Source organism: Amphiprion ocellaris, chromosome 23 (assembly GCF_022539595.1).
Source record: "Amphiprion ocellaris isolate individual 3 ecotype Okinawa chromosome 23, ASM2253959v1, whole genome shotgun sequence".
NCBI lineage: Eukaryota > Metazoa > Chordata > Actinopteri > Pomacentridae > Amphiprion > Amphiprion ocellaris.
Genome location: NC_072788.1, coordinates 15,117,640 through 15,140,175, shown reverse-complemented (window position 1 = coordinate 15,140,175; position 22,536 = coordinate 15,117,640). Strand labels below are relative to the sequence as shown.

General features: G+C 39.5%; 1 protein-coding gene across 1 annotated transcript; it reads left to right on the top strand.

Annotated features, from left to right (window-relative positions):
• The first annotated feature begins 366 nt into the window (after window positions 1–366).
• Window positions 367–17,687, top strand: mmp14a (matrix metallopeptidase 14a (membrane-inserted)). The gene is made up of 10 exons (XM_023297912.3): window positions 367–790; window positions 10,655–10,803; window positions 11,016–11,138; window positions 11,410–11,717; window positions 11,887–12,048; window positions 12,678–12,817; window positions 13,328–13,466; window positions 13,583–13,733; window positions 14,971–15,086; window positions 15,381–17,687. The coding sequence occupies exons 1-10, from the start codon at window positions 707–709 to the stop codon at window positions 15,689–15,691; spliced, it is 1,683 nt and encodes a 560-aa protein (XP_023153680.1). The 5' UTR covers window positions 367–706; the 3' UTR covers window positions 15,692–17,687.
• The last annotated feature ends 4,849 nt before the right edge of the window (window positions 17,688–22,536 follow it).

The window sequence follows — 22,536 nt, the reverse complement described above, 5'->3', positions numbered from 1 at the left end:
CACTACATCTCAGAGTTGCAGTGCTTTTCAGATAAAGATTTTGCAAATGAAACATAGGGTAAGTTTATAAAACTCCAACTAGCTCCACTTTTGCAACACTGAAATGCATTGTAGGTGTTTATGCATCACTAATAATGTAATGTGGGAATAACAGACTCATAATATAATATATAATTACCTTTTATCATGAGTATTTCCTCTTATTTTAACTTAAACAGATTTTATTGTGACATTTCACTAATAAATTCAGTGGTAGTTAGTTATAAACCAGTCAGATGTCGTCACACAACCATGAAAAAAATTACGTCTTCACATCTGGAGGAGGACCTTAAGGAAATCCATATCTCTCTCTCTCTCTCTCTCTCTCTCTCTCTCTATCTCCACGTCCACACGCTACAGACAATCCTACCAAAGCAAAGGAAGCCAAACTATGAAGCTTTAGTCTCCAACAGCTGAGCCTTTGTCGCGTTTCCTTTATGTTTTTAGTATTTTGCGCGTCGTTTCCAGTCCGGAGTCTCCTTTACGCACAGGAGCTGTTTGTTGCGCTCCCAAGTGTCCATGCGGAGACTTCTGCCACGTTTTAAACACACGACGGAGTAGCATCGGTCGATTTTTATCTGCTGTTTGTTTGCTGTCAGGACGGATTTGTGTAAAGAGTTAGAGTTCAGAACTTTTTCTTGTGAGGGAGTAGTGTGCAGATAGCAGAATGCTGCTCCAGCTCCTCACTCTGGCCTGCGGTCTCTGCTGCTTGGGTTTTACCTCCGTCACTGCAAATGTACTGAAAGCTGAGGTAAGTGGCATGGAAAAGGGAGCTACATTTACTTTAAGCAATGCATGTTCACGTATAGTGGAATCTGTTATATGTGCCATAGAAGTTAAAGTGTGGAAACAACGTGAATTTTCCTTTTTTCCCCCTTTTTTTTCCAAATGTGGTTTCCCAGATACAGAAGGATATCAGCAGTGATTTTTATTTTTACTGAAATCTGCCACATCTCTTTAAAGCTTAGCATTTTTTTGCCATTAAAACCTGCAACAGAGTTCCCTTTTTGTTTACAGCCCCTTCATCAATCAGTCCTTAAACTATCTGACCTTGACTTTTTCATCCAGATTAAGTGTCAAAACTTTTATAGCTTGAGAGAGAAGACAGGGAGATGAAACCTCAGCTGAGCTGCTTTGTTCTGAGAAAAAAGGGGGGTAGTTGTGGTGCTAAAGGGGGGAGGGGGGGTTAATGGTTTTCATCTGCCTGTGCAGACTGCGCAGACATTGGGCCAGGAAGCTGGTCTGCCTTCACAACAAGCTGGACATGAGACTCTGCATGCAGGAGACTTTAGGCCTCAGGATGTAAAACGCCGGCCAGGAGACACCAAAGTGCATTTCAGTTGTCATCTAAACAACTTATTCTGTCATCAGGTCTTGTGTAGCTTTCTAAATGACCGGGTACAAGCATCCTGGGCGCCTCCAGTCTCGGCCCCTTTTAGATTTTCTCTAAAGGCCCATCATCCCTGAAGCACAACAACATCAAAAACAACAAGTGGCCATGAGTACGCGGACACTCAGGGGTGCGAGGTCACATTCAGTCATACTGTCACTGCTTCTCTGTAAAAGACAGGATGCACCACTAATGCTGAGACTTCACAGGAATTTGATTCACCAACCAAAAAGTCCATTTAGTTACAATCGTTGAGCAAAAAAGCCGCGTTAATTTCAGTTTACAAGAGTCTGGGTGGACACAGGATGCACGAAAGAGCGAAGGAGGACCTTAGTCACTGACCACAAGTTGCTGGCGTCTGAGTCAAGCCAGACAAGGTGGATAACTCACAGAGTCAGACAGTTTATAAGAGGCCGCAGGCAGCTGCCCTCCTGTGGCGAACGCACCAACCCAGTGATGAATGTCTGTAAACAGATGGAGAAAACAGGATTGTGTACTGCACTGTCACCTCTACCAGCTGTAGGATAATATCTAACATTATTGCAGCAACATGTCAGTTCAGTGCATGATGATAATAACTCAGTGCAGGATTCAGTGTGAGACACATCAGATAAAAAAGTAACTTTGGTCTTCTGATGCAGGTACGCTGTTAGATCCTCCTGTGATGCCATCAGACGCGACATTCTGATGCAAAAGGAGGATAAGCTTTAATTACATGTTCAGGATTACATCACTTAGGAGCAGTATATGAAACCTGTGATCAAAAGATAGACTTGTCTGTGTGTGGAGAAAGTAGACTAAACTGAAAGTGGAAAGACAGATAGAAGAAGAAAAGACAAAATAACAAGTGAGTGACATAAATGTGTAATTGGAGTGGCTGCTTTTAGGGGGTTGGGAGGGTCAAGGAAGTATAGCTGAAGTTAGAGGAATCTTGTGGTTTATCAGTGTTGCTCAACTTGACTTCACTCAAACTAAACCCACTTTAATCTCTGCTGAGTGAAAAGAGACAGCAGTGAGATTTCCACTATTCTCTGTAAATGAAACCACTTCTGCTGAAGTCGATCACCTCTGCGCCCTCCGGCATCTGTTTCCATTCACCTTTTTTTGGCCTTGTCTAACCTTTCTGGACTGGAATAAAATGCTTAGTTGGGTCTTGTGAGCAAAGGAAGTGGGCAGCAATGAAAACAACAGGTCCTAAAACAGGATCTCTCCATATCTGGCGAAAAAAAATTCCCGAGATTTCCCGTTGCCATCTGGAGACACATGTCTCATGATCCCAGCCAGCGGGATACAGATCTGGTCAAAACACATCTGGGTTCAATTCTTTTTATCTTGACTAGAGTCGCTGTTGATGTAGCATCAAAGAAAAGCTCTAGATCTGGTGCACGCTGCTCTGACAAGCAGCGGCTGTCACTGAAGAAATGTCAAAATAATCAGCTGGATCAGCTTTAATGAGAAACTGATGGACTTCAAGAGAGGCCTGTCTTTGTGGAGAAAATGGTCCACCTTGGTATAATAGAGGACATCAAAGAGGAGAAGTTTCTACTGTGATGTTACTGAGTGTAGGATGGCAGGTTTTGATGTAAAAGAGGGGCCTTTTACTTCAATCTTGATCAAAATTAGCCATCTATCTCAGGTGCTCAGCTGGTAGAATTTGGCTGAAGTTGAAGGCCAGATGTGCTGAAACTGAATCTAGCTTAAGACTTATCACTTCTCCTAAAATCTAGAGTGAAAAGCGACATTTACATTTACAAGAACTGTACTTCAGCACAATTTTTACAATCCAACATCACTTTTAATTAATAAAAACAAACAATAAACCTCCAGGGAACTTTGAATAAACAAAGTTGGGAAAAAAAAACACAAAGTAGACTACATTTGCTGAAGTTGTATACTTATTTATACTACTTTGTTATATTAATCTATTCAACATACATACATTACAAATATTTGCTGTAGCTTCTAAAATGCATCAATTCTTTTTTTAGCCAATCAGAAATTACTGTCAAATACTTTAATAGCAAAAAAGATGATTTCAGCAATGCCAAAGTGTAAATGTACTCTTTTGCAGGTAAAAGTTCTGCATTTAAGCACTCGCCTAAGCAGCAGGAACATAAGTTTTACCAGCAAAATGTACTTGAGTCAAAGCGAAAGTATTTATTATGTTAAAAAAGTCCCTACTGGGTGTTAAAAAGTGCAAAATTGTGTTTTTACACCCTGGCAACACAATAATTGCTCCTATTACTGGTAATAAGAATTAGTAAAGTTTAAATATGCCTTATTAAAAAGTAGAACACCATTATATTAATGCCAGTTTTTAAAAGCTGTAGACATTTATGCTGTAATAATGAATCTTCTGGTGATGCTCCTCCACATGTAGCTGTCAAATGCATTAGAATTAAAAGTGCAAAAAGTTCCTTAGTACTTGAGTAAATGCACTTGGTAACATTAAAACACTGATTACCTGTATGGGATAATACAGCTGTTTATAGTGTGTCGAGCATCAGGATAACATCATTTCACTTTAAGCAGAATAAAACCATCCAGTGGTTTTTCATTATTTGACCTGTTTGACCCAGAAGAAATGGAAAAAAAAAATGTTGCCCGGCGCTGGTGTGGGCGCTAACTGGGTCAGAGACGCCAAGAAATGAAGGCAACGTGAGATTCAGCCACTCATGAGCAGAAATTCTGTGTTTTTTTCCGTTGGCACGGAGCAAGAGGAACAACTGAGTCAGTCCCTCAAATTTAAATTCAGCTATACTCCGAACCCCTCTCTCTCCACTCGCTCGTCCTTCTAATGTTTTTACCTTCTCCCTCTCTAATGTAACTCTGCGCTTTAGATCATCTTCTGCCATCCTTAAAGCTCCTGTCTGTGCTTTTTCCTCCCTCATTCCTGGTGAGAGGACAGGAAAATACAGCGTTCAGCTAAGTTCTACAATAGAAATCTAAGGGAGCTTTCCAAGAGGCAGCTTTTTAGTGTTTTGTCAGTGTTCTTAAAGACAAAAAGATTGACTTTGGCCTTGTTAAACAGACAATTCAGCATTACAGTGTGTATACATGGTTACGTACGCAGGTCAAACCCAAACTCAGCTCTGTGCACACGCTCACAGCCTCATTCTCGTGCTTCTTCCTAGCTTCTTTTAGTGTGAATTACCTAAATAGATGCAAACAGCCACATGACGAATTTTCTAACACAATGACAGTTTCTGTTCCCATTAAAATGTCTTCCTTCTTTTGTTTTTCACCACAAGAACTATAAATGTACATGGGATTTTTTTTCATCTTCTTTATAACCCTATGTAGGAACTTGTGGTTGGATGTTTTTTATTGTGCATCCGGAGAACAAATCACAACTCAGTCTTATGAGAATATGAGTAAGACCTATACGTACATGGGTATTTGTTAAAATGTGGTTTTACCTCCTTTGTTCTCCAAAAGAGTCTCTGTCCACATGAAAACACATTGGAACCCCATGCCAAACCAATAGGCGGTGATATAACCATAACTCTAAGGCCATGTTGACCAATCAGAAGCCTGGAAAAAAGCAACTACGGGTTCTGTTAGGCTCCCAACAATGAAGCATCAATGAAAGGAGTAATCATAAATGTGAAATGATTACAAGGTGGAGTTATTCTCCAATTTATTTTATGTGTATACAGGTAAAAAGCCCTGTTAGCAGGTTAGCTCCAGCACTATACTGCACAATGCTGACAGAAGCAAACAGACGAGATAATGCTGCATATACTGATGTCACAAGCCTGAAACTTCCCTGTTTACACGTAAACTCGACAGTTTCTCAATAACTTCATCCTGGGAGTTTTCACTGACAAAAAACTGCATTTGCATGTGAAAAAAAGTTACATTTTAAAAACACCCGTACATATTTGAACATTCCCTAACAATGTGTGACAGTAGGAGGCACCCACATGTCCTGTGATGTGTGCTGGTATATTGCTACATAACTTACATGCTGCACATCATTGGCATCTACAAAGAATCCTAAAATCTCAAGCTTGTAGCTGGTTTGGTTTACCAGATGTAAAAATCAAACAATAGACAAAAAGTAAGGAAATTTCATGGCATTTGCTCAGAAATAGTATGCAGTATCAACTGACATGGCAAAGGCTGGAAAAAAGGCTCTTCTGTATTTTATACTGTATATCAGAGAAAAGTACCTGAGCTTATATGGGGGTTGTATTATAGTACATAAAAAACAGCACATATTGCTCAGAAAGTGTGAAGATCTGTGTTTAGAGCTGCATTTGCACCGATGTTTGGCCTCATGCAGGTTAATGTAACCATCCTGAAGTAGGTTTAAAAGATTTAAGGGTCACAAGATTTAGATTTTGGTGCTTCAGTCTTGATTTTAGGCAAATACATGCAGCGGTGGAGGCAGTATATCTACTCCAGTGAATTTAATCAGTATATAGAACTGCAACAAACGATTCAGTTAACTAGAAAAGCACTCAGAGAGCGCAATACTCCACCAAGGCTGCTCAGTTGTCATATCTTTTCCAACGGCTGAAGTCTTTAACCAATCCGTGGATCCAGACTATGAGCTGCATCGCTGCCAAAATCGAATCAGTAGGTCATTTCTGACCTTCCCTGAAAATTTCATCTAAATCCGTTGGTCCATTTTTGAGTAATGTTGCTAACAGACAGACAGACAAACCAATGCCAATCGTCACATAACTCCGCCGAGACTCTGCCTTATTGGTGGAGTAATGATGAATTATTTATCATTACTAATAAATTATTTGGCCTGTAAAAAGTCAGTTAAAGTACACCTCTACTGTGCCCAACTACTCATGATTTACATGTAAATCTGATCTATGGCATAAATGATTATACACCTTTATGGAATTTAGAGCTGCAGATCAGATTTTTATTAATCTGTAGATTGTTTTCTTGATTAATCAACTGATCATTTGATTTACAAATTATAAAAAATGGTGAAAAATTAATGTCACAGTTTGTATGTGAGATATCAGTGCTTGAGCTTCACAATAATTTAAATAAAATACTATATAATTTAAGTATCTCTAACAAGTCAGTGTTCACCTGTTTCCTTAAAAATGGGCAGAAATCATTCACTGATTATCAAAAATCCGCACAGTTAACCATTTCGGCTCTGTATCACACAGTAAGGTCACAGCAGGGTCACAGAATCCATGTACACATCACGCAACTTCGCCGAAGCGACCTCTTCCTCCAACTTTACCTTACAGCGGTTGTGTTTCCGTGTGTGTGCATTATACATTTAGACCACACGTCACTGCGCAGACCCAGAGGTGTGTTTACCCAAGCAGCAGCCAGCCCTTTGACCACACATGGCTGTGTAGAAGGCTAACTGCCCCCCCCCCCCCCCCCCCCCCCCCCCCCCCCCCCCCCAGGCCTACAACACCAGCCATGTACAAGTCTCAATAAATAGCAGCTTTGATGGTGGCTGCTGGGAATTCCAGGGAGGAGGGGTGCATGCTGGGATACCTGGCGTCCCAACCGGAGGTGGCGGTGGTGGTGTGTGGAGTAGTTTGGGGATTAGAGGCAGAGAGGTGGAGGTCTTGACGGTGGAAGGGAGACTTTTCATGCAGTGGAGCGAGGAGTGTTTTTATAGAAGCAGACGCGTCACCACAGCGGAGCCACAGGACACACTGGCAGCAGTCAGCGGAGAGGCCGAGAAAGTAAATTTGGTCCGTGTTCGAGGCAGACTGGCTCAGAGACAGTCAGCCAATCAATTAAATTTACTAGATTCTTAAATAATCTAGAGAAATCTTGGGGAACTTGTCAGAGTGAATTTGCAGGGATGGAAAAAAGGGGGATAAGTTGCCTCACTGCAGGTCGTCATAAGTGAACCTTGTTCTCTGGCCTCGCTGCCCACCACATGACTAACAGTGGCTGTGTGTGCACAGGCCCTGTGTGCCCTGTTGCTATATTTCCATTCCTCCCCATGCTTTGGCCTTCACTTGCTGTAGGCCAGCTTGAAGAGAAAACCAGCACATATGGTGGAACAAGAGAGATATCTGAGGTTTAGATGACGCTAATGAAGGAATTCGGGGTAATTCCATCGACTTCATTTGTGGTGGAGATAAAAATGTGTCTTAACTCTTGTGTGTGCAGAGACATAATTGGAAACACACACACTTAAAGAGGGATTTGATCTTCTTCAACTCCAAAAAAGGGACCAGAGGATGAGAAGATAGATACTGCTCCTATGTTTGTCTACTTTGAAACCCGAACCCGATTTGTGTTTTAAAGACATGTCATCTTTCATCAACTGCCACACCATTTATCAGTGCCAGAAAGTGTAAAAACAGAAAGAATCATCGGACTTCCAACATTCCGACGGTCCTTGAACTACTCGTTTTTGACGTACCCTTATGATGGAAGACTTGCTCAAATCTAAGCTTAAAATTGTGATTTTTGAACCAAATCCCTTTATTCTGCATGTGTCATTAAAATAAATTAGCTCCACTAACCAGATTCTTTAAAAACACTAAAATTGTACACTCCATGGTGCAACCATGAAGCCATGACAGACTCACATGCAACCAACAGTCACATGACAAAAATGTGGGATTTTTTTTTTTGTTTGAACTGCAGGCTGTGTTAAAAAACAGCAGATAAAAGACAAGTATGGAAACAACTTAAAGTAGCAAAATATATATATATATACAGTACACTATCGTTTAAAAGTTTGGGGTCACTTAGAAATGTCTTTATTTTTGAAAGAAAAGCATTTTTTTTCTATGACGATAACATTAAATGAATCAGAAATACAGTCTAGACATTGTTAATGTGGTAAATGACTATTCTAGCTGGAAATGGCTGATTTTTAATGGAATATCTCCATAGGGGTACAGAGGAACATTTCCAGTCCTGTGTTCTAATGCTACATTGTGTTAGCTAATGGTGATGAAAGGCTAACTGATGATTAGAAAACCCTTGTGCAATAATGTTAACACATGAATAGTGAGTGAGTTTTCATGGAAAACATGAAATTGTCTGAGTGACCCCAAACTTTTGAACGGTAGTGTATGCTGTCATTTTTTAATCCAATTTTGGTAATAGCTGTGCACACATAGAAAAAAAAGTTTTTTCCATGTTAATTCCTGTTTCAATCTTCATCTTTTCTATGATTTATGGCATCCTAACTGTGTCCTGCAGCACAAAATACATTTTTGAGTTCTCAAAAATTGAGATCTCTAGCTAGATAGCTTAGCATAGCAAAGATGGTAAATAATGAACATTATTAACATTAATGAATTAATAAGTTACTTGACATCTTTTTTTTTTTAACAGAGCCGGGATAACTGTTTCCCTTTGTTTCCAGTCTTTATGTCTCAGCTAACTGTCTCCTGGCAGACATAAGAATAGTGTCAATCTTCTCATCTCACTCTCAACAATAAAGCAAATAGTTCACTAAAATATCACCCTTTTCTTCTATTAGTCATTATTAGACCACCAGCAGCAGCAGCAGGCAGTGGAAAGAAAAGGCTGGCCTTTCATGTGTAAAGATAAATAGTGGTGGTTTTGGTTGACATTAGGACAGACAGACAGCGAGGAGGAGGACAGACACAGACAGCGGCAGGGAGATCTTAAACTCAAGCTTTGAGGAACCCAAATGTTACTGAAAATGTTCCTTTTTTCCAGCCTCATGACTGCCAGTTGTCTTTGGCTGCGATTGTCTAGACAGAGTTCTGGGTCATCGTGACTAAAATGACATCAGTGTTTTCGGATTGTGTGTTTTATTTGGCTTTCGGTTCCTCTCTCCAGCTTGCTTATGACCCCACAACAAAGTTCTCCATAGCGGGTTCGGCATAAATCACGGGGACGTTTGAGGATTTGGTGTTAGTTTATATGAGTTTGTAAACTGGATATTGTCACAGTCACATGAAGAGAAGACGGTAAATTTAGCTCGCTGAGTTACCTCAGTATGTGTTGGCTGCTGTAGAAGGAGGGCATATGAGGGGTAACAAGGCAGCTCGGCACACAAAAACTCGCTCAGATGTTTGCACATGTACACCTTTTGTTTCCCAGATTCACTGTGATATCAGTGTTGAAGGTCTGAGCTCAGAGAAGCACGTCGAGACAAGATCTGAACGATGACTGGAAGCTAGTAAACAGCCACAGGTTCATACAAGTGGCCCATCCCTTCCTTTTTGTCGACTAAGATGTTTGTGATGTTTTGAGGTTTTTTTTCTGTTGTTTCTGGCACGACTGACTGAAAGTGACTAAAAACCTCACAAAGTAAAGCATGTAAATAGTCATAAAGTGTTGCAAAACCTCTTATAGGACACCAGAGCAAAAATAAGAGCTTTCTTTTCTATAAATAGTACAGTATTTTAGAAGATAAATTCAGTTTCACCCAATAGTTTTAGTTGTTTGTCCCATTATGAGCATGTTGTATTTTCAAATATACAGATTTTAGCAACATAGCATGCCACCACTCTTTTCTATATCAATATAGTATATTAATCTGCCTGATTATCTATCTTATTATCTAGATGTTCGATATTTTTCAGTTATTTGTTGGACCTATAAAATGTGAAAATTTGAGGAAAAAGTTCAGGGATTGAAAAATGAAAACATACAACCATTTTAGCAGTTTGTTAATCAATGACCAAACCATCCAATGTTCCTGGTAGGACAACAAATCATATAAAGTTTGAGACATAATTGTGTAAATGTAGGTGTTTACTGCACAGATGATGAAAAGCGAATCTCAGATCATCGTGTACCCAGTAAGAGCTGACATATTTTTGTGCACAAGCTTCAGCTTTTGTTTTTTGTTCAGGTAAATTTATTACAGATTATTCACTTGTAAATAATGTAGGTATAAGAGAAATAATATTTATAGATGTATAGTGCACAGGTACCTTGAAAATATACTAAAAATGAATGCAGAATTATTTCTTCAATGATCTGTTTAGTAGAAATCTTTTATATTTGCTTTGATGTGATTTTGCTCAGTGTGAATGTATGGCTGCTCATTTAGGAATAAAGCAGTGTTTCTTGGGAAGAAAAGAGTTCATTAACTGTGCAAAGCTAATACCAATTGATTTAATTTTGCCCTAATCTACAAGGTATTCGATCCTAAAGTGATCATTGTCTTGTCATGTAGCCTTTGGTGGAGCAATCTGTCAGTTTAGGCCAACAAAAAAGTAAAACTCTTGATCAATACCTAAACAAACTGCCATAATTTTCATTTCCTCTCCCACTCCTCAGGCCTGGTTGCAGCAGTATGGCTACCTGCCTCCAGGAGATGTCAGAGCCCAGGCCATCCGCTCACCAAAGTCCATTGAAACAGCGATATCAGCCATGCAGAGGTTTTATGGATTGACTGTCACCGGCTCCATAGACACCAACACGTTACAGTGAGTCCTGATCAAACATTTGTGATTTAATCTCACTGTTACTAGTAAATATTGGAGCTGCAAGTGGCTGATAAATTTATGGATTCAAGGGTTGTAAAAAAAAAAAAAAAAAAAAAAAGCAAGGTGACTATATGCAACAAAAATGTGTCCTTCAGAGAAGCCTGAATATTTAACATAGTTGAAAACTTATAATATTGTTTTGGTGCCTCCAGAGCAATGAGCCGACCGCGGTGTGGCGTTCCTGACAAGTTTGGCCCTGAGCTGAAAACCAACCTGAGGAGGAAGAGATACGCAGTACAAGGACTGAAGTGGGACAAGTCCGAGGTGACCTTCAGGTCAGAATACACACTAAGTACAAATACACTGTCCAACAGTTTGGTTTCACTTTTTTAGTTGCACATGGGAATATAATTTATTGCGACGCACTTTTAGGGATTTTAGGGCTGTAGCTACCCATGCTCAAGGATATTTTTTTATCAATTTTCTTGAACAATTTTAGTTTTAACAAGTTGTAAGGTAGCTATTTTTGCTTGCTTTATTTCCCTTTAATGTATTATTTTGAGTCCACCCTTCTCTTAACTGCCATCTCTCCATTCCCCACCACAGCATAGAGAACTACACCCCCAAAGTGGGCGAACGAGCCACATTTGAAGCCATCCGGAGGGCCTTCAAAGTGTGGGAGAGCGTCATCCCGCTCACCTTCAGAGAGATTCCCTTCAGTCACATCAGAGGGAAGGTCGACAAGTATGCAGACATCATGCTGTCCTTCTCAGAGGGCTTCCACGGCGACAGCACGCCGTTCGACGGCGAGGGCGGCTTCCTGGCTCATGCTTACTTCCCCGGCAACGGCATCGGAGGCGACACGCACTTTGACCTCGCTGAACCCTGGACCACTGGGAACGTCGATCAGGGAGGTAAGAGGAAGAGCAGAGTTTGAACAGAGGATGACTGGAGAGAAGACAATCATCATGTACTGCAGCTGTTTTAAAAGCCAGTAATTGGTACTTGCAGGGTGTGTCTAGACTTTGGTTTGCAGGTGAATTTCACTCCTCATTTGTATCTTCTTTTTTTCTCTCTCTGAAGGTAATGATGTTTTCCTGGTAGCTGTCCATGAGTTGGGTCATGCTCTGGGTCTGGAACACTCCAATGACCCCTCCGCCATCATGGCTCCCTTCTACCAGTGGTTCGACACCGAAAACTTCCAGCTGCCTGATGACGACCGCAGAGGCATCCAGGCAATCTATGGTGGGCTGATTTACTAGAAGAAATGGAAAGTTAGCGATCAACAGATAAGATGTCCTAGTGACACTCTTTTGTACAATGAAAATAAAAAAACAACTGAAGCACTACTCACAGCAAACAACTATAAACCATTGTGGCAGTCGAACAATATAACAAGTCACTGAAAACGCAATGTCCAAACTATCAGAAATAGCCAATTTATGTCAATTTACAGGTAAGAAGACAGTGTTAAACGACTAGTTCACTGTCCCTCCTCAGAATTAATCAACTTACAAAGACACAGATTAGCACCGTAAAAGAAGCCAACGTGATACCTCTGACTGACTGCAGTTTCAACTTTAGTTTTATTGTAAGGATGAGTTAGGCTTTATTTGTCATTCCAGCTGTAAAAAAAATGCAGCTGTGATATTCTTTCTTCAGGACAAGGATGTTAAAATCAGACAAATGGCCAATAAAGGGCTTTAGACATAAAGTGTCTGAAGTATATGGGTGCTTCAAAACTGGAGTGCAATAAAAGATCTGAGTGTGTTCAAAGGAACAGCAGAGTAAAAAGATGAACAAGTGGAATTTAAAGTATGTTTTGCCGTCTTCATACCAACTCATTTTTCACTTCTGTCTCTCTTTAACCACAGGAACAAAGTCCGGGGCTCCGCCTCCTCCCCCTCGTCCCACAAAGGCATCCAACCCCAGCAAGCCGGACCATGGCCCCGATATCTGCGAGGGACACTTTGACACCATCGCTACCCTCAGAGGGGAGAAGTTTGTGTTTAAGGTACGAGAGAGCTTTCATCGGAAACATCTAAATGTTCTGAGATAGTCTACGTTAAACAGTGTGACTGCATAGGAAATATGTGAAAGGATGAAAATATGCTCTAGGCTATATATTTAACTAATGTGAGCCAGCAGATGAAGACGTACAAACCTGGCTATATCTGACATGTTAACATTTTTACTAATGTTCACTGGACAATACCCATCAAGGCTACAACTTATCAATGTTTTAATTATTCAAGATTTGTTGTTTTATGTGCTAAAACACAAACTTAGTCAGTAAAACCTAAAATATAAAGCACAAAGATGCATATCTCCATATCTGATTGGCTGAAATCTGGGAATATTTCGCATTTTTTGTGCATCATCAAGATTTCTGGTTACATATTGTCCGACACTTAACTAATCAATTGACACGGCAGTTATTTAAGTACCAATATGGATCTTTTCAGATAAATCAAGTTTTTTAAAAAAAAGTGCTTTCTTGTTGTGTACTACTGTGTGGTTGCAGGACAAGTGGTTTTGGCGTGTGCGTAACAACAAGGTGCTGCCTGGCTACCCGATGCCCATTGGTCACTTCTGGAGGGGTCTGCCTTCAAACATCAACGCTGCCTATGAGAGGGATGATGGGAAATTTGTCTTCTTCAAGGGTAGGTCACATGTGAGGTTAGAAAAAAGCAGATATGAGATGATTTAACCAGTGGAGCTGCTGTGTGATGGATTTATTGTGTTGATCTCCTCTGACCTTTCTGATCTCCGTCTCCAGGCGACAGGTATTGGGTTTTCAGTGAGTCCACCATGGAGAAGGATTCCCCAAAGAGCCTGAGAGATCTGGGAACTGGTCTGCCCAAAGACAAGATCGATGCTGCTCTCTTCTACACACCAACAGGACAGACGTTCTTCTTCAGAGGCACAGAGTGAGTCTACAATTATACAGTTTCATTTAGCAGATGCTTTTATCCGAAGCAACGTACATCTGAGAGTAGATACAACACAAGCAAGGATCTGGTCAGGAGAAAACAACCTGGATAAGAGCCATAAAACAGTCTGTCCCCTCAGCAGCACTTGTCTTACAAGAATCTGTTTGGGAAACTTTGCACTAGTGACATCGTAATAAACAACTCTTTTGTTGTATTTCTGGAGGAGATGTTGGGAAGGCTAAAACATGTTCCGTCTGAAAAGAGTTTCCCTGTGAGGCATCAAAACAATCCTCCTACATTCATGCACAGATAAAATCTTTTCCCCTTTGTTCCTCAAAGTATTCATACTTTTAGCAAGCCTATCTCTAAATCTGATTGAGGTAGTTTTCCACATTTCAAATCTTCTACTGCCCAACTTACAATCAACTGCAAATAGACCTGAGATTCAATTCTATCACATATAGCAGCATTGGCTTTAGTTTTCACGATATTTTATTTTAGCAATTAAGGCATTTACCTATAAGAATATGATTTTTTTTTTTTTTTTTTTTAAAGAGAAAAACTAAAGTGGGAGGATGGCATGCGGAAAAGTTCCACAAACTGTGTCTGTTGTCATATTGTTAAACCAATAGACCAACATCTGGAAGCTGGGGCTGTTCTGTAGAAATGTTGAGGTCACATCTGATGAAAAGCCTGATACAATACCTTTAATGTAATTCTAATCAGATTCAGTTTTCTTTCATCTTTCCAAACTGTTATATAAATTTAAAAAATGTCTGAATCATCCTAAAAAATAACTGCCACATGTAATTAAAGTCTAACTGTGGAATCCAAATGCCTTCACATGGTGTTAATACCAACATATTTCCAACTCTCAGCTCTGCCTCCATTGATACTGGCAATGGAGAATGTGAAACTGACAATTTATAGGCCAATACCATAAATAATCAGAAACGGTTGGTAAATTCCACCTCAACCACCTCTTTGCTGGGTGACATAAACATTAGGAAGCGGCGACAGGTAGCAAAAGGGCATCGACAGAACATTAAAGATGCAAAATAATAAGCAATGACTCAACCAATAGTTGTTAGCAAAGAAAGGTAAACCCACCCTTCATCGATCACATTTTTCTTATCGTCTTTAAACATTCAAGATAAAGTCGGGCAGTTTTTGTACAGCAGCCCTTTAATTAATCAGAAAGTAATAAATATTTCTGTTTTTGGGTCATTTGCAGGTATTACCGTTTCAACGAAAAGACTCGCAGAGTGGACAGCGATTATCCAAAGCCCATCAGTAAATGGAGTGGTGCACCAGATAACATTAAAGCTGCCATCATGAGTGAAGATGGATGTGAGTTTTTCTCTCTAGTAAACTTCTTGCATAAAAAATTATGAACCAAATCTTGGACAATCAGTGGACGTAGAATTACTTAATGATGCTAACAAATGTTTCTGCCTCCAGTGATGGTAGACTTTGTACTCTACTACTATTTTGTGACATTCTTTAGACCAAAATATTACCTGATTAATCAAGAAAATAAGTTTGCAGCTCTACTGTTGACATTTAGACCAACTCTTGTCCAAAGAACAGCTGCATTGTTGGATGAGCTCCTAACTTCTGCTCCCTCCGTCTTTCTTATTACAGCGTACACTTTCTTCTACAAAGCCAACAAGTACTGGAAGTTCAACAACCAGTACATGAAGGTGGAGTCCGGCTATCCCAAGTCGGTGCTCAGCGACTGGATGGGCTGCGAAAGCGAGGAGCCCAAGAAGGGTCGGAAAGAGGTGATCATCATCGAGGAATCAGAGAGCGGGGCCGGGCCGGTAGCCGTGGTGATCCCTCTCCTCCTGCTGGTGCTGGTTGTGGTCACTCTGGGAGCAATTTTATTCTTCAGGAAGTACGGCACGCCTCGACGCCTCCTCTACTGCCAGAGATCCCTGCTGGATAAGGTGTAGACAGAGGGTGACTGACAGACTGCTGCAGAGGGGGAGAGAGAGAATGAGGGAACGAGGGCCAGGTGAAGATGGAAACAAGAGGAGGAAGATGTGGAGATCTGGAGAAAAGACAGAAGAAATGTGGGACAGAGGGGGCACGATGTGTTAAGTTTTGGGTGGTTTGTAAGTGCCACAAAAGAAAAAAAAAACAACAAGAAAGGCCCTAGAAACTGAAATCAGGAAAATGTATATTTGTATGTTAACTATTTACATGTACTGTTCAGAGATTAAGAACATACCCGCAGTCTGACATAGAGAGGGGAAATATACAAAGACTCATCAACAGCTTCCCTCCCGCCTCTCTCCTCTCGCATCCCAGGTATTAAGAAACATTCCATCCTTTCCTTTAACTGGACGACTCCAGCTGAACTGCTGTCTGATTCACTTCTGTGTTTCTGTTTGACTTTTACTCAGAAATTCATCATCTCTGTTTTTTTTGCTCTGAAATACATCTTCTGTCGAATCCATCAGGGTTTTTTTCGGGGGGGAATTTTACTCTGAAAATCATTGTTTCAACATGATATTTGCCCTTTAATCCAGTGTTTGATTGTTTTGTACCACTAAGAAGGCCTGGGAATTCTGCCCGCAATATCAAAATCCATACAAAATGTGTCCACATGCACAAAGTACTTATTCTACAATCATATAGTTCTGGATTGAAATCAATTTGTTTGACTTTAGACAGTTTTATTAAGACAAATTAAGTGTTTCTTCGGTTTGGACATCTCTTGAACTTGGGTTTGTTGAATAAAAATGCTCATATTTCTCAAAGGAAGGTTCTGAAATAAGAATTGTTTTCTGATGTCTGATTAAAAATGGATGTTGATGTTAATTTTTTTTAGTTATCAGGGTTTTTCCTGGATAAAACTTAATGCAATCGGTCCATATATAGTAAAGGCAAATGAGTATGCTACTTTATCTGAAAGAAATACATTAATTTCCTGATTATTTCTGATCATGTGATAGAAGAAAGGTCTATTGTGGTTGAGTAAATGAAACTTCAATTAGCAAAACTGGGATGTTATTCTCAAATGTTATCATTCTGGTAGTATTCCTCTTTGCAGGGCGCCAAAAATGCCTCTAGTAAAGAAAAACAATGCTTTTGTCACCACCTTTTGTTGTCGTATGGATTTGACGGAGCTGCATACAATAGCACAACCCTTATGCACAGTGTTAATATAGATTGATGCAGATTTTTCAACATGCACACATGAGAATTGTAGGTCAGATTTTACATGAGACAGCTGAAAGACGGTCCTTCTGGTACAAGAACAAGAATCTTTATTTTTGATCTGCACATATTTTATGTAATTGCAGCCACAGATGCTCAAAATTGCAAGACAAACTCAGTGCAAGCAGTCAGATGGAAAAAAAAAATTCTTAAATGTGATGTTTTATCTTGCAAATGACACTTTTCAAAGATTCCAGTACAATAATGTTGAATGCAAACACAGCTACTTGTCCGATTGTGTCAGTAAGTGGTACACTTTCCAACAATATGGTGCAATTTTTAATTGTTATCGCTCTTATGGGAAATTGTTGTTATTATAAGTATGATTATTGTTATTATTGTTCTTTTAGAAAAGTTCTAATGACTTTGTTTTTTTTTTATTTGCTTTTGTACATTGTCATTTGGAGTCCTGCTGGACAGAGGCATAACATGACAATGATGGAAATGAATCCCAGTTTACATTCAGCGTGTGGTGAATCAGATACGATCAGAGGGGAAATGTGAGTTCAGGGAGTTTTATTTTAATGTGAAACACCCAGTTTTACCCAGATGGTGGCACAGAATAACAAACAATGCTATTTATGAACTATGACACAGATGGTGCTCAATGATTTTTTTTTTTTTTTTACACCAAATCAAAGTTTAAGGTGAATTGATTTAATAACAATGATAATGGTAATGATATTTATAATGATGATCTTATCAATAAAATGGAATGAGATTTTTTCCTGCCTGTTTTCACTTTTGTATTTCATTAGATAAAGTGAAATTAAACTATTTTCTACAAATGGCTTTTTCCATTCTTTCAAAATTTCTTCAATAGTAGTTTGAATATTAATATACTCACACATTTTTAATACTGATACCTACTTTTTTCTCTCTAAAATTAAAAATGAAATACTCAAAATTATTGCATTTAAGTGAAATGCAGCTCTAAAACTATGTATAATCCATTTACTCTTAACCACTCTAAATGCAGATTTATTAAATCACTGCAGAATAATGAAAATTCTCCTTTTTTTCACGTAAAGTTAAAAAGAACAAGAAAAGCATTCGGAGAGCACAGTACTCCACCAAGGCTGTTCATTTCCCCACATGGCACTGTCACAAATGCAGCATTTTTTTTTAGAAATGCAGCATTTGTTTATTAGTTATTGATGATCAGAAATCACGCCACTATAGAATTTAATACAGATGTACCCACAAACAAAATGACTTTGTGCTGGGCACTGGCATGTGTTATGCATGTGTTCGTTGTGTACAGATACCGAATGGCGTGACCTCAATATGTAGCAGGTGGCGGGAATTGATGGGATTCAGAAACACCTCCACAATTTAAACAATTGTTCCTTGTATCATTTACGATGGATAAGTCCCAGTAAGTGCGCAACAATCGATTTGAAGTAGGATCGCAATCATGTGATCATCAGCAGGCAGCTGACGTAGTGTTCACTTGTCATAGTTACAGTGACGCCGTGCAGCTATCTCGCAATGACACAGAAATCTTTAATAATTTCGTGGATCCAGACTATAAGCCGCATCACTGCCAAAATCTAATGAGGTGGTCTTTGTGTCATTTCTGACCTTCCCTGAAAACTTCATCTAAATCTGTTAGTTCATTTTTGAGTAATGTTGCGCACAGATGGAATAACAGATGGACTGACAAACGTACACCGATCGTCACATAACTCCACCACGTTCCTGGGCGTTGTAATTATGAGCTGAACAAACTCCACTATTCTTGTTTTTATGAATCGTTTTTAAAACCACACTTATGAAATTAAAACTACACTGCAGTGAAGCTGAAATTTCTGAGATATGACATTTTGGAAATAGAAGGAAATCATTTTATTAAGGTCACATATCTGCATTTAAGCCTTAATTTGGGCTAAAATCTACCAGACTGGCTTTTACTAAGTAAAGTGTCGCAACTCCAATGCTGCTTGCTAAAACTATAAACACAGACTGTGATCTTCATCATGCACTGTTTTGATAGTCAGTGTGCAAAAGTTCAAGTGGCACATGTTAAATGTGTGCCTGCTGACGCCACATTGAATAGAACTGTTTGTGTTTCATTGCTCTGTCTTCTATTTTGTAATATTTCTTTGTCGGAGACTGAAGTATTTGGGAGGATTACATCATTCCAGCTTGCTTCCAGCTTTAAACTGAGCAGTCGCCAGATCAGCTGCTGCTTTTTTTCCCCTTTCTTTAATTTACAGGCTGCTCTGAGGGAAAGTGATCAAGATTATTGACTCTTTCTCACTATAAAAGGTTTTTGTGTGTTTTCGTTGACAGCATTTCATCATAAGTACAAGTAACTGTTATGCAGTTTATTTCAACACTCTGGCCATGACCTGCACTGTGCACGACCATTCCAATAATCTAAGGCTATTATTTTGAAATTTCTACCTGATAAAACATCCTCAGATTCAGTCAGTAAGAGCTGCAAAACCGCAATAAACAAATTTTAGCTGCATGAATGAAGAGACACTTGGGATATTTTAAAATACAATAAGTCTCCTTGTTCCAACTACAAGGCCAGAATAAGATTAGAAAAACATGTCTAATAAAATCTGTAAATTTGGGAGTAAATAACAGTCTCATAACAAGGAGTCAGTGACAATGATGCTGTTGTTCTAAAAACTCGATTCTGCAACTGATGGTAGAACAAGGCATCATCAGTCAATGTGCCAATAGTCGTGGTGCAGGGACCTCCAGAGTGGAAAGAGTTAACAAGCAGAACTGTAAAAAAATAAATAAAATAGCAAAACAAGGAAACAAAAAGAAGAGATATGTGGTAAAAGTCATGTGACACATTGAAATCCCCAGCAGGCCTTCACCTGCTTCATCAGCTTTTACTTTGCTGCAGCTCACAGATGCAGACTCTGGATACAGTTACCCTGCCGGCTGTTTTGGACACGGAGCCAGCAGTCATGTGTCGAGGAACGAGATGGAAAAAATGATGGAACGGTCGCATTTTTCAGAGAAACACGTTCCAGCCGAGCATCTGGTATTCTTGAAACATCTCTGGCCTGGCTGCAGCCTGCATGTGTGTGTGTGTGTGTGTGTGTGTGTGTGTGTGTGTGTGTGTGTGTGTGTGTGTGTGTGTGTGTGTGTGTGTGTGTGTGTGTGTGTGTGTGTGTGTGCGTGCGTGCGTGCGTGCGTGTGTGTTTTCGCTTTAATGCAAAGAAAAATTTACAGCTCTTTACACTTAAATGTATTATAAAATAAAAAATGTGTGAAGAAAAATAGTGTGTACGGAGAAAAAAAAGAAGCAGACAAGAGAGGTGAGATGAGGGAAGTGAGAAGGGCAGTAAAACCGAAATTATTTTATAGGTGTGGGGATATTTTTCCCTTCGCACATTTCCATCCAAAAAATCTTTCTCCGAGCAGCCTCCCTCCCTCCCTCACTCTCCTCCCTCCTTATTTCCTCAGCCACTGCAAAATTGTTCTTTTTATGAGGCTTCAGTCTCAAACCACTCCTCCTCTCACCACAAGTATCTCTGGTCTGTTTTTGCTCTTTGTCTTTGCCCTTTCCTCCTCCTTCCCCTCTTTTCCTCGCTGCTTTAACTCTTCACTTACTGTCAGCATCAACAACAAACAAGCTGAATAACACACAGCCTCAAATAAACTGGTCACATCTTGTTTGTATGAGGTCGTGGTTTAGTATCAAAGGCTGCATCCTGTCAATTATATTTTTCAATATACATGATAGGTTATTATTCCGCCAAGAAACGTGACGGAGTTATGTGATGATCGGCGCAAGTTTATCTGTCTGTCTGTATGCAACGTTACTCAAAAACGGACTCACAGATTTGGATGAAATTTTCAGGGAAGGTCAGAAATGACACAAGGTCCACCTGATTAGATTTTGGCAGTGATGCAGCTTATAGTGTGGATCCACAGATTTGTTAAAGATTTCTATATCATTGTCAGATAGTGGCACGGCATCACTGTAACTATGACAACAAGTGAATGCATCAGCAGCCTGTTGACGATCACATGATTGTGATCCTACTACAAATCAACTGCTACAGACTTATCGGGACTTATCCGTCGTAAATGATATAAGGGACAACTGATTAAATTGTGGGGGTGTTTCTGAGTCCCATCACTGCCGCCTGCTACATATTTAGGTCACATGATTTGGTATCCGTACATAACGTACACATGCATAATACACACCTGTGCTCAGCACAAAGTCATTTTGTTTGTGGGTACATCTATATTAAATGGCCACATTCTATGTTGCCATGATTTCTGATCACCAATAACTAATAAACAAATGTTACATTTGTGACAATGCCATATGGCGGAATGAACAGCCTTGGTGGAGTACTGCGCTCTCTGACTGCTTTTCTTGTTTTTAATACATTAACATCACTGTTCTTACTTTAAAATCCTGTTTGCACACTTTGTGTTGCATTGCTGAATGAAAAATGGCTTTTTAAACACATTTTTTACTGGATCTTAGCCACTGAACGTTGTGATTTGATAACTGACTCAACTGAAGTTCAATACAGACAAAAATTCCAGACCAAGTGTACACTGACTTGAGTTTGTTGTTACATCATAAAAAGTGTCAGCACTGGGTTTGTATTGCACTGGTTATGCTGTTTGCAAAGAGCTATTTTGTGCTCCTTATAGATGCATTTCTAGATTTTTTGCCACTAAAGGGCAGTAGAAACTAAGAGTGAACATATCATTGAAATATCACCATTAACATATGTTCTAAAGTTCAAATGGTGAACTTGTTACCAAACAGTCATACATTTAAGTGTTAAGTTGAATTTGGTTATGAACATATTTGCATAAAAGGAGCGGTGTTGGCATCAGATGACAAATCTCAAACATGGACAGATAGCTATCCAAGCTTCATGGGTTTTTCCAGGAGAACTGATCTGTCAGGAGGTGGAATCTTTATTAAAGTTGGTCTTGTACCGCAAACATAACCTGCTCCAGAGCAGAATACACTACCGTTTAAAAGTTTGGGGTCACTTAGAAACGTCTTTATTTTTGAAAGAAAAGCATGTTTTTCAATGAAGATAACATTAAATTAATCAGAAATCCAGTCTAGACATTGTTAATGTGATAAATGACTATTCTAGCTGGAAGCATCTGATTTTTAATGGAATATCTCCATAGGGGTACAGAGGAACATTTCCAGCAACCATCACTCCTGTGTTCTAATGCTACATTGTGTTAGCTAATGGTGTTGAAAGGTTAATTGATGATTAGAAAACTCTTGTGCAATTATGTTAGTACATGAATAAAAGTGTGAGTTTTCATGGAAAACATGAAATTGTCTGGGTGACTCCAAACTTTTGAACAGTAATGCACATACACCCAGAAGCAAACTTCTACATCACTGTTTCCACTTAGACGACACACATCTGGCCTCATTGCTTCATGGACAGAGCAGTATTTCCCTCATTTTCATCCTTATTGATCCATGAACCCTTAACTGAATCAGACCAGGCTTTGGTTTTTGGTTCATGCAGCCACTGTTGATTTAAAAATCTGGTTTTCTCCACTGTCTCTCTGCCTCACTTGCAGGAATAAACTACATACACTA